General features: G+C 39.8%; 1 protein-coding gene across 5 annotated transcripts; it reads right to left on the reverse strand.

Moving 5' to 3' along the window:
* Positions 1-364: 364 nt before the first annotated feature.
* On the reverse strand, positions 365-12,546 carry slc26a6.2 (solute carrier family 26 member 6, tandem duplicate 2). Of its 5 annotated transcripts, none has more exons than XM_089011440.1 (20): positions 12,408-12,546; positions 12,194-12,350; positions 11,550-11,707; positions 11,272-11,382; positions 10,762-10,937; positions 10,515-10,679; positions 9,830-9,982; positions 9,265-9,347; positions 9,037-9,184; positions 8,857-8,970; positions 8,552-8,629; positions 6,942-7,037; positions 6,411-6,517; positions 6,235-6,304; positions 4,401-4,493; positions 2,666-2,776; positions 2,372-2,521; positions 1,942-1,996; positions 1,706-1,827; positions 365-1,034 (listed from the first exon to the last, which is right to left on the reverse strand). In XM_089011440.1, exons 2-20 carry the CDS (start codon positions 12,319-12,321, stop codon positions 1,011-1,013), a joined length of 2,142 nt encoding a protein of 713 aa, XP_088867566.1. In that variant the 5' UTR covers positions 12,322-12,350; positions 12,408-12,546; the 3' UTR covers positions 365-1,010. The 5 variants fall into 5 exon arrangements, 3 of the variants coding, with proteins under 3 accessions (XP_088867566.1, XP_088867558.1, XP_088867581.1); XM_089011432.1 differs by having other exon boundaries at positions 12,194-12,323; positions 12,408-12,545; XR_016116833.1 differs by lacking the exons at positions 1,942-1,996; positions 12,408-12,546 and having other exon boundaries at positions 12,194-12,321.
* Between the last annotated feature and the right edge of the window lie 610 nt (positions 12,547-13,156).

Raw genomic sequence — 13,156 nt, forward strand, 5'->3', positions numbered from 1 at the left:
TGACTGACGTGGACGTACACTCAATTGGGCTATCAGCCCGAGACGGCGAAGGACTACCGGAATCCATTTATCGATTATTGATCCATTTTAAAAAATACAATCAGTTCGATCTGGTTTATTTTAACATGTACCATACTGAATCGCCTCCTGCGAAGATAAACCAGCAGTGTGAGGGTTCAAAAGTGGCCTTCTGAGACCTTCCCCGATGATGACAGTCACTGTGTCACAGCAGCTGTAGAAACACAGGGTGTGGCATCACCACATGGGTTTGAGGTGGCGACATCACTGGGCAGTGTGATGTCATCGATTAATGACTTTCCTGGAACAGATACTCTTCAAATTTACACTATTTTGCATGCACTGGTAATAGATTCAAATACTTTATTCACACTTTGGAAATGTTTTTTTTACTCCACAGAGCATACTGATGGTTCCTTTACAATGTGATATCATTTTTGAGCGGCCAGAAGCAGATGAGTCTACTGCTGGGATATTACTCCCTTTTAATTACCTGAATGGCTATGATTTTTTTTTTTTTTTTTCAATTTATGTCAGTAGGTGCGGGCAAAATCATAATCTCATTTGTATTTCGAGTGTGACCAATGTCACTGCAAAAAGCTAAGAATAACCAATGTTATATACAGACTACAGTATATACAGTAAAGTCTCGTTATATCGATATTCTCAGGAGTCGGAAAAAATATCGATATAACCGGACTATCGATATATCCGATCCTGCGGCATGTAAATTTTCTCCTTGCGTTCATAGAAATAGTAATAAGCAGTACTATCGATATAACCGATAGCGATATAACCGATATAACGAGACTTTACTGTATATATATATATATATATACACACACACACACACACACTGTATTCTGTTACTTTCTTTTGTGTTACAATCCTTTAAATGAGTCGTGCTGTGTAAAACAGTCCCACAGAGTCCAGTGAGTATAATCTTCTTGCAGTCCTCACTTCTTCATGATATATGAAATCATCCACAGCTCTCAGAAATGTGTTGCTGCGATCCCCTGTAAAACAAAACAACTGTTCTGTTAGATACACACACACCAAAAAGCAATTTGTCCAAATCTGACAATTGCATCGTGTCCCCTCTGGTGTAACAGTAGCCTCACTTCATTCCCAGTTATGCTGAATTTGGGTAAAACGCCTAATTGATGAGATTTAAATATATTTTTTATGATGGCACACATGCAGTCACCAATTCAACATGCTGACATCTGGTTTTGATATGATCACAAATAACTTATTTTCTTTTTCTGGTTCATTCAGGATTAGTTTGACATCCTTCCATATTATCGCCGCTAGCACGAGCCTGAGGCAGTGATATCTGCAGCCCACAGAAGTTTCCTGTGAAGGGCAGCTTGCTTTGCGAGCACAGTGTCAACAGATAACCATCGGGTTGTGACCTTGAACGCAGATGGTCAAAATTGTTTGCCATTCCTCAATTAATGAAAGAAAACCCCAGATTATAATAACTTGAAAAAAAAACAAATGAACAAATCCATGTCTAGATGGCACTAGTGAAGGAATTTAGATTTTGTAAATGGAGTCCTTCAACATGTTTATGTGAGATGAGATACACTGTTTAAAACGTCAATTCTCATCAGATTTTATTCACTGACTGAAACAAGTTTTTAGTTGTGTGTCATTGTTTATTTCTTTTTATTTTTTACCTCACCTCAGAGACAACCGTTCTCTCAGATTGAAAGTGAAGCACAGCGTCATGGACAGTAGCGAAGAGGCAAGATGTCGCTTTGTCGTTGGAAAATTTGCCTTTGCGCAGATTATCTACAACGCCCGCTGGAAAGAGAAAGAAGCAAGTCAAGGGAGTGTGACACAACAAAAGAAAAATGGGAATTAAAAAGGTTGAGTGTTCATTTCAATGTGTCGCTGGCTTCATGCCAGGGAATTTACATTGACAAGATGCAAGCACCACGCCCACACCAACTTGACCGTAATCTTTTACAATCTGAAAAAGAGAAAACAGGTTGAGGGAAAGTGAACTACTGACATTGCTAGATTCATCTATCACTTAAATTAACATCATCATCTTCTGATCCATTTAGCCTATCCCAGCTGTCTTTATGCAGGAGGCAGGGGGACACCCTGAACCTGTTTCCAACCACTTGCAGGCCACACATAGACAAACACATAGACAAACACATAGACAAACAACCACCCATGCTTTTTCCCACTGAGGCACAATTAAGACTAGAGTATTCATTAACCTGCCAGGCAGGTTTTTGGAATGCGGGAGGAAACCGGAATACCCGGAGAAAATCCACGCAGGTCTCCTGTCACGTTCTGTACATCAGTGATATTGCATGTTGTGTTATTTTCTTACACCATGCAAGGTCTTGACTGCCACGGTGTCTAAAAAGTTGACAGGGCTAAGGTCGAGGATGATGGCTCTGGGCAGTGAAGGGTCAGGGTCAGGCTCAGGATCCACCTGAATGGCGGCTACATCCTTCCCGTGTTCCTCCAGCTGTTGCTTCTGAGTATGCAGAAGGATCCAAATGCAAGGAATTTTGAAATTCCTTTTTCAATAAGTGCAAATACACTGGGCTATGGGTATACATTGCAAATTTGACAATCTGCTTTGATATGTGAGTGAGGTGACAAAGAAATTTTGGCTTACCATGTCCACCATGTTGTTTTTTGCAGCATTTTTGGCTTTTTGGTCCTCGAACTTCTTTTTGGCTTCAATTTTCTTCTTCGCTGACAGGATTTTGGGAATGTCAATGCCGGACTGAAATGCACAGCGGAAGACAATTACACACGGTAAGAACAACTTTTATTTCTCGGCCGTGCAGTAGTTTGTATGAATGACACGTCACCACCTATTCATGTTTCATAGCAGATTCTACTCATCGAGCTGTCACATGCCAGAAATCCTCTGCACAAAATTTCATCAATCAGTAGGACTGATCAAAAACACTTAATACATTAAGCACATCATTTTCTTCACAATGAGTTCTCATTAGTTTTGCCCATGAGCTACATGCCATCTTCGGGTGAGAGGTGCACTCTGGTTTCCAATCCACAAAAACAGCACGTCATACTCATATTCACACCGATGCTCAAGAGTCTGCAATTAACCAAGCACTTTGCAAAGTGGGAGGGAGTCGCCGTACTCTGTAAAAGGCACATGAAGGACATGTTGACTACAGATAGCTGAGTGAAAAAAAAACTATACACTGATATATTGGAAAAGGCTTGATATTGATATTTTCAGTAAATATAATAAAGAATATACATGGACTCATTCACTGCCAGATGATATGCAAATATGTGTACACTTCAGTGCCAGGGTTTTTGTTATTTTCATTCAAATTGCAGGACCCACAGAATATTGAGTTTTAGGACTACATAAATATTCATGACAGCGTTATAAACCTTAGACTCTCCTCTTTCATCAGAAAAAAATGTTTATTTTGAACTTACTTGCTTGTAGAGTTATCTACATTGAAAGTGGGGATGCCTGTAGAAACAGCTAATGCTGCCCCTTTGTGGGAGGGAAAAACATTCCCGGAGGTCTGACCAAAGCTTCAAACGCACCCCCACCGCAAGAAAAAACAAAAGCCGAACAAATTGGGGAATGACGCTCCACGTCATGCTTTTCAACTCCCGAATAAATTTGGGAATGGCAGTGAATGAGTTTAATGTTGTGTACATAAAAACTTAAGAATAATTTTCAAAGTTCAGGAATCATTTGTCTTTTCCCATCACTGATTGTAATGTAAAAGTATTTGATAAGGGGGATTAACAACAACAACAACAGAGCTGATTTTGAGGTGCTTTGCCATATCTTCATTCAGATTTTTTGATCACTCAGGACCACCAACCCACACACACTCAGTGTTGGAGAATGTGTCACATGACATACAGTATCTAATGAATTGCAACTAAAGTGCACAATAGAAATTTGAAGCATTTCTATCTGTGTCTTTAACGCATCACATGTTATGCAATAAGTGCAGTCCATTGTATATTGGAAACCAGCGTCCAATGATGAATTTGTGCACCAAGAAAGATTGACTTCCTCATTGAAAGCAATCAATCCTTCCTGCAAGCAGCTGCTCAGCGAGCAACAGCGATTTTCTTTGAATAGAAAACTCCAATCATCTTATAAAGAATGACAGTTTTGTGAAAGCTGATTCGTGCTCTCAAAATGCTAAAGGAAAAAAAGGCTCATATCTTGCCTTTCTGACAAGTTGACATGTAAATGGGATGTTCAATGATAATCTCCTGTCAAGCATCCCCCCCCCCGACATGTGGTTTTCTTTTTCCATACAAAAATGATTGGCAAGAAAGACTTGGATGACATTTTGAACAATGTTAGCGATTGAATTTTTGTGGGTGAGTGCGCTCACCATCTTGTTCAGTGCATCTTGATACATCTCAGCATTGGCAAAGTAGAGAGTGGCAGACGATCGGAAGATCAAAATGCCAGGCACTTCTCTCACCTAACAGGAGTCAGATGATTACAAAATAAATCCATAAAATCTACTTAATACATTACCACAAACACGTCAAAATATTATGACCACATTACATGAAGAATAGCCATAGAGCAAACTCGCAGGTGCACCATGTCTCATCTGCAAGACCCCTTACAATCTGGGCCACCACACCTGGCACCTCCCGCCTGCCTTGAAAGCAAATGAAGCGCCGCGTGTAATCTCATTTTTGCTTTGATGAAGATCTGCTAATTCTCCGAAACAACCTTGTGATAAGGAGACGTACTTTGTCACCTGAAGTGCTTCTTCAGATAATTTGTTGTGTGTTTCCCCTATCATATTTATGACATAGCGGTACAGATACACCATAGTGTCAAATTTATATCCTGATTGCACTAACTACGGATGTGTTCAAATCAGATGTTTCCATCTTAAGCACGAAAGAGAAATTGTGAAATGCACGTTTTATAATTTCTTGTATGTTTCAATCTCAGTTGTTTCTTAAATATTATCCATACACATACCATATTTTCCAGTGTGTAAGGCGCACTCAAAAGCCTTCATTTTCTTCAAAAGATGACCGTGCACCTTATGTGCAGGTGCACCTTATATGTGAAGCAATAATGAGCCAAAACAGGTCTCGCAACTACTATCAGTAGCCACCGACTCCATTTCACCTTATACAAGAAGCAGTGCGTAAACCCAGCCTTTGCTGTAGGGCCGTATAATGTGGTGTGCCTTATATTTGGAAAACTTATATAGAATTATACGCATTATACTCTGGCACACCTTATACACCGGAAAATACGGTAAGTCCAGTATAGATAGATTGTGCATATTAACCTCTATATTTAGTTTCAACTCGTTTGTTTTTTTTGTCAATCACCCTCTAAATTTTAGAGGGTGTTTGACCAAAAAAAACAATGTTTTAGAGTTTAAAACAACAGTGTCAAACTGATGGCGTGAGGGCCAGATATGTTCCACCACATTATTTTATGTGGTCTGCGAAAGTTTCCTGATCCTTGCTAAAATCTTCACCAACATTCATATTTTCATACATATTCAATCAGAAAGATAGAAGATTATTATTATATTGTTGCTAAACCTCCCATGACAGCAACTAAAAAGAATAGTTGAAAAAAAATGCTATTCTTGATGTCTTCCGAATAGTACGCCAAGGGAAAAACGGTAAATAAAATGTGGCCTGTCACAAAAATGGGTTTGACAACCTTGGTCAAAAACAATCCAAAATATGGCGCAGTGCCCGAAGGAGGCTGCGACTGTTGAAGAAGGAATAAAAATGTGTGTTCATGGACACATTAAGTGGGAACATTTCTCCTGACTAAAATTGTATTAAAATATTGAGTTTTTGTTGACTAAAAGTAGACAAATCTTTTCCTTTCTGCTTTTCCAGAAAAGTAGAAAAATAAGACTTCTTTTCTTGAACTAAAAAATAGACTTAAAATGCAATGCCCACTGTCAACTATATAAGGAAAAACAGGGTGAAGTTGACTAAATGTGATAGGAACGAACAAAGCATGTTTCATCCTGAACGAATGGCTGAAAAAAATTCACATTTGCGTAGTGGCAGGTAACCTTTGCATTCCATTAGTCGGAAACTAAAAATGTGCCACATGTTGGCTGGGTAGTCAACAAAAATATGATGAAATGAAGAGTGAGACGGTTGCACCCTGCAGGTATTTACAACACACACAAATTTAACCCAAATTTAAATCTTATTTTTTACCTGAGGGTAATCCTCCAAAGGCTTGTATATTTCCGTGTTAGGAACCTGTCCCAATTTGGAGTATTTCGGTCTGGAAAAACACAGAAGACAATGTGAATGAACTCCAACACATGTTTACATTCACAAGGGCTTTGTAGAAACAACTGATGATACTGCTAGAATGATTTAGTACTCACAGCTGTGTTCGGAAAATGACAGTAAGCATTGAGAAGCCAATGGAGGCAGCCAGTCCCAAGTCAGGGTTCAACAGCAGGGTGAGTAGGAAAGTGCCGAGCCAGATCACCTGGAAAAATGATGGATTGGGGTAAAGCAACAAAGCACAGTTTAGGGGAGAAACCTTCCCCCCCTCCACCCTTTCCTTCCTCAAACTAACTCAATTTTTCAAAGCAATCATTCCTGACACTTTGAGATAACCCGTGATATCAATTCAGTTCTGCTTACCTATTGGCTTTGACACTGATAGTACTTTTGTTTAATGTAGAAGTCATAGATGAAGACTTAGCCCGCTAATAAGCACCATTAAACCAAAGTTCTGACCGGGAGACATGTCAGCACGAGGCAGTTGAAAAAAAAAAGTTGAGTAGGTGTTTTAATTTCACATTTGAGTGGTGTGCAGGAAGATAATGACACCACCTGTCCAGCCAGCGCTCAATTTCTATTCATTCTTCTGCAAAAAAATAAAATGGCATCCACTCCAATGCACTCACCATGTCTGTTTTGTTACTCCTCCACAGAGCAGGTACATCCATGAATTGCTTCATCATACCTTGTAGGTTCACATAGACGATGGCAGCCAGCATTGCCTGCATTCAAAAACAAACAAAACATGAATGTTCGAAAACAACAAGTAACAACAAACAAGTAAAGAGAAAGAAATAAACAAACAGACGACTAAACAAAAATATGAATGAACAAATACATAAACAAATAAATAATTAGTGAGATAAACAAATCGCAAAACAAATGGATACATAAATAAAAACAAATAGATAAATAAATAGCTAGATAAATAAAAAATATATAATCCTATAAAGTTATAAAGATATACATATATAAATACAATACAATAAATAAAGTAATAAATAGCTAAATAAATGAATACACAAATAAAAAACTGAATAAACAAATAAATAGTTAAATAAATAGATAAAAATACATAACTACATCAACAAATAAAAGTATAGATATAAATAAAGATTAAATCAATAAATAGCTAAATAAATGAATACAGAAAGAAAAAACAAAAATAAATAGTTAAATAAATATATACATAAATAAATAATGTTATAAAGACATAAAAAATAGCTAAATAAATGAATACATGAGTAAAAAATAAATAAATAAATAGTTACATAAAAACAGTAGATCGATAAATACATAAATAAAGATATACATAAATAAAAATGTCATTAAATAAAAAGAAATAAATAAAGACAAATACCTGCATACATAAATTAATACAAAGAAGGACATGCAAGATTGGTTGCATTTGTCTCTCCCAACGTGTACCGTGAAACTGTAAAACAACAGAATGACCAGCTTGCGCACATGACTCATGTTGTGTGTGCTGACTGGCTCAACACTTGAAGGTTGTTGATTTATCACCTGTGTCCCAAGTGCTCTCATAGATAGAAAGAACATCTATCTGTCTATCTATCCATCCATCCAGCAATTTCCCAGTCCGTTTTGTCCTCACAATACTCACGGGGGGTGCTGGAGCCTATCCCAGTTGTCTTCAGGTCGTCAGCAGGGGACACCCTGAACCGGTTGCCAGCTAACAGCTAATCGCAGGGCAAAAGTCATGAGTTACCCATTTGACTTCATTTAGAATTTGTTTTTAATGTCAAAACGAATCGCTAACATGGCTTTTGGCTGCGAGTTTGAGCGCTGGGAAATTAAGGACGGGAGAGAATGACTAAGTCAGTTTATTGGTATGTCCAGTATGTATATAAGTGTCATCAATTATTCTGAAGATGATCCGCATCTGCTTCTCCACATTGAGAAGAGCCAGGGCTAGGTGGCTAGGGCATCTGATTAGGATGCCTCCTGTAGGCCTCCTTGGTGAGGTGTTTTGGGCATGCCCCAGTGGCAGAGGACCCCAGGGACGACCCAGGACACGCTGGAGAGACTATGTCACCCAGCTAACCTGGGAACACCTCGGATTACGCCAGAAGAAATGGCTGGGGGGAGAGAAGTCCGGGCTTCCATATCGAAGCTGCTTTTCCCGCAACCTGACCTCGGGTAAGAGGTAGATAATGCATGGATGATCTACATCTCACAGAAATGTCTGGGAATAGTTGTCTTTGTCATGACGCACCTTGGGTAGGTCTTCAAACAGTGCCCCGATCCACAGGATGATAAAAAGAATCACGACGGCTGACAGTGCACCAGCGACCTGCGTTAAGGAAAGACACAACTCAAATGATCAATTGGATCAGGAGTCATCTGTTTACTCCTTTAATCGCTTGAGGTACTGTATTGTGTGGTGCGGAAAACTCAACTGCACGTGTGACGTTTGACATTCATCAACCGCTGAATCAAGGAATCTGACATTTTAATCACTAAAAGCTAATATCGGAACGGAAAATGGAATAAGTGTGAAATGAAAATGATGCTTCCCACCTGAGTCTTCCCTCCTGTGCTCTCCTGCACCAGTGAGCGGGACATGGAACAGCTGACGGCGATACATTGGAACACTGCCCCAATGGAGTTACTGAGCCCCAAGGCTATCAGTTCCTTTCAGTATAAAAGCGGATTGTCTTACTTGCCGGTCATTTGAACATCCGGGCGTTTGTGTCCTACCTGGTTACTGTCCACTTTATATCCATATTTCAGTGCAAAGATCCTTCCCAGTGAAATGGAAATGCCGTAGCCAACCACAGACAGGGCGAAGGCGTCCCCAATCACCTGACCGAAGAGCGAGATGGTCGGCAAAACGGGTGGCTGGAGGCTGCTCAACAAAAGACAAAATAACTAGGAAAAGAAATCACCTGCATTTATACATGAATTAAAAACTTTGTTTCTTCTCACCCCGATGGAATTTCTCCAACCACATCCACTTCATATTTTCCGTGTAAATTCACTTGCCAGGATATCAACGTAGCTATGGTGATCTGGAATATACATAGGTACCATATTTTCTGCACTATAAGGCTTCAATCAATGGCCTATTTTAAAAACTGTTTTCATATACAGCGCGCACCACATAATTAGGTGCAATGAATAGAAGCTAAATATGTTTTAATATGCTTTTTATGATGTTGAATAATGCTGCCTTTACAGCAGCGCTGTATTTTGTTCTACATCTTCCTTTCCTTTCCTCTTATATTCATAACTTTGCTGCTGTGAAATGTAAATTTCTTCACTGTGAGACTAATAAAGGCTAATGCAAATAGTGGCTGCTGTTGCTGTTATGCAGCCACTAGAGCCCAGCTATCAAAGTCAAGGCCCAGGGGCCAAATCTGGCCCGACACATCATTTTACTCGGCCCATGAAAACAAATCAAGCATGTGAAGTGCCATGATGCTTGCTAAAGTCCGAAATGAATGTTCCTCTATTTGTGGCTGTGAAGCGATTTGAAGGGTTTCATACTCACGCCGAGCAACTCCACAGGTATCGGGACAGGTATTTTTTTACTCAAGTATGAATTGAGCTCCTTGGCAAGGATAAGGCCAAAAATGGCGACAATGCTAACCACCAGAGTCCCGATGTTGGTCTGTGGAATCAGATAACATATCTCCAGCACTGTCTGTAATAAAACGGTAAAGGAGAGATAAAGTAGACGTGATATGGCAAACGTAAAGATACTCAAAAACATTTTACAATTGTGTTGTTTTTGTGGATGGGCATAAATTCATGCTCGTAGATGACCAAATGACCATATGTATCGTACGACAAAAAATGGTCAGAACAGTCAGGTTCTAGTAAGAAGGTCAATGTAAATTAAATTGCTGTCTTTGAATAATATTCAGTTTAATGGTGAAAATAAATAAAGTTAATCCAAATGTATGTTATTGTTTTGCTTCATGTGAGATGTGAAGAACACATTGCATTTTTATCCAAAATGACAAAATAAAGTGATACCTCAGCTTAAGAACTTAATTGGTTCCCAGAAAGTGTGTGCAAGGTGAAAAGTGTGTCTTCCAAACATTCATTTCCCATAGGAAACCATTAAAAATGAAAAAATAATCCGTTTCCAGATCCCCAGAAGACACACTTTTCTACTAAATAAGCCCTGGCACTGGGGTGGACACATCTAAAAGTGCAATTATCTCACGTACATATATCAAGGAGAGCGGTCCGCTATATCTCAAGGGCTTGATTCCAAAGGTGTATTTGAGTTGGGACACAATAACATGGATAGCAGCACCCGTGGTGTAACCTCTGACCAGCGGTTCTGAGAGGTAAGTCACCACAAATCCAAAATGGACGAAGCCGAGCAGGATCTACATGGAGCGGAAAAACAAGATAAAGAAAATTCATAAAGGCAGGCTTCGGTATAACTTGGTGTGAAAACAAATACTGCACCTGAAATACCCCCGCAAAGAAAGTAACTGTGGTGGCCACTCGCAATCGTTCAGCATCGCGAGCAAGGACATCCAAGACACTCATGTTGGTCATATTGTCCCATATAATGAAGTTGGAGTCTGGGGCTAATCGCTCCGTCACTCCGCCGAGCATCACACTAATCACTGCAAATGTTCCTGAAGGAGAGAACAGTGTAACGTATAATCTAAAGATCGTACATTCGTCAAGATAGGCCGCCTTGTGGTCCATTGGTTGGCGGGTTAACTTCACAGTACAGAGGTACGGGGTTCGATTCCAGAACCGGCCTCCCTAAGTGGAGTTTGCATGTTCTCCCAGGGCCCGTGTGGGTTTTCTCCGGGTATTCCGGTTTCCTACCACATTTCAAACTTTCAGTACTTATACCTTTTTTGGTTACATGTCCCAAAAAGAACTCCGTTATGTAAAATATGTGTTCAATACACGATGTGACTAATTATTTTCGAGAATATGTTGAGTTGGTGAATTACCAACCTATTGAGATGTGCTTGGATGTGCCGAAGATGAAGTAGATGAGGACCGGGTAGAAAGAGGAGTAAAGGCCAAAAACTGGTGAAACGCCCGCTAACAAGGCATAGGCCATACCTTGCAAAATCAAATAAAATAAAATAATCACCATATCAATCAATTACGTTGTTAAACTTTAATTCAACTGCAATAAATATCCAAAACATCAGTTTATATAAAAATACAAGTTCAAGCTTGACATGTATTCATCATATGCCGCAAGATATAAAGTAGGCATATGTCACCTTGGGGCAGCTGCATGATGCCCACACTGATCCCAGAGATGAGGTCACCGAGTGCGTTTTCTTTGATAGCGTAATGAGGCAACCACGACAGAACGGGGATGCTCCCCAACAGGGACCTTTTCACCCCGGGACCAGAACACCTGACACGAAGATTTGACCTGAGAGTGACACACGCATGCGCGCACACAAAAAATACACAAAAACACACAGACGCAGCCAGATATACACAGACGCACACAGATATACACACACGCACCACGCAGGCACACACACACACAAAGACACACACACAGAACACAAAAACACAACACACACACAGAAACAAACAAAACAAACACACAGAAACACAAACACACACACACACAAGTAGCTACGGGTGATGTCTTTCGGCACGCTCTATTACAACGGTCACCATTTTTGAGGGAATCCGCATGGGTGACAACATGACAGTTCATCACGAGTCGTTGCAAGAGCAGCTTGGGAAAACAACAGGGTCAAAAGCAATGTTGTGCTTTTAATATCTGTAATGGGAGCGAAAGAGGAAGGGGAACAACCCCCATGGGATTTTCTCCATGACCTCCGCTGTTTGTCTGTGTTTTGTGTATGTGCCTGACAATCAACGGATAAGGAACAATAAAGTTTACCTGAGTGAATTTTTGAACTCATCACAAAGAAACATTTTTGGTGTCAAAGTCCCAGGCACTTTCTCCAACGCTTGCTCATCCACAATCTCTGTGCGGACCCTATTGACGAGTTCTCTCCTCTCCGCCATGACTACAACCGAGAACGTTTATAGTTGACCTAAAAAATACACATCATGGTTTCGTACTTACTAAGACCAAAAGGGGTGATTCTTACCTTGTTCTTTCTTGCTGTGTCTAAAAATGTCAAGCCTAAAAAGTTGTCTTCACTTTGTTTTGAAATCAGATGATATTGATACTTGACTGAAGACAATAAAGCTTGTTAGATCCCAGGATGCCGTCCTGTGGCATTCACTTGGTAAGAAATGCGTCCTCGCTGTGTGAAAATCGGCCCCAAAGAGTTCATTCGAATCTGTTTTTTTTTTTTTCTCCCCGTGCAATTCAAGCGAGACAGGTTTTCATTGACTTTTCCTATGCCCGGGAAAAAGAATGAGCACATTCACAGTCCGTCTTTGAATTGGAGCTCTTGTTCTATCTTGTATCAGTGAGAGATTAGATTAGTTAGTCGTTGGCGGGGCAGTCAGGCTTGTTTCTTGTCCAATCATTGCAAGCGCATGGAATATGATGGCAACGAGATTGCTTTCAAAACAGATAGCTTAATAAGCACTTTTGAAATATCGATGTTTACAGTTGAGTCTTCTTATAGCCTTATTAAAGCAAGTTATTGGAATTTACTTCATTGGACTGTGTACAGTACATTATGGGCTGCACTAAATCAATTTTGGAGTGTTTTCCTCACCAGTTAGTCCTAATGTATGTGTTATTTATACGGATTATTTCGCAAATGTGTGCTCTTTGACAGTGTAATGATAACACTTGAATGAAGTCGCACTTTTGCTTTTTTTTGGTCACATGACTAATTCACCAACAGACATATTGGAATTGCTCAATCATATTGTATTTTCA

This window comes from Hippocampus bargibanti, linkage group LG01, assembly GCF_051943395.1.
Source record: "Hippocampus bargibanti isolate YZ-2025 linkage group LG01, ASM5194339v1, whole genome shotgun sequence".
NCBI lineage: Eukaryota > Metazoa > Chordata > Actinopteri > Syngnathiformes > Syngnathidae > Hippocampus > Hippocampus bargibanti.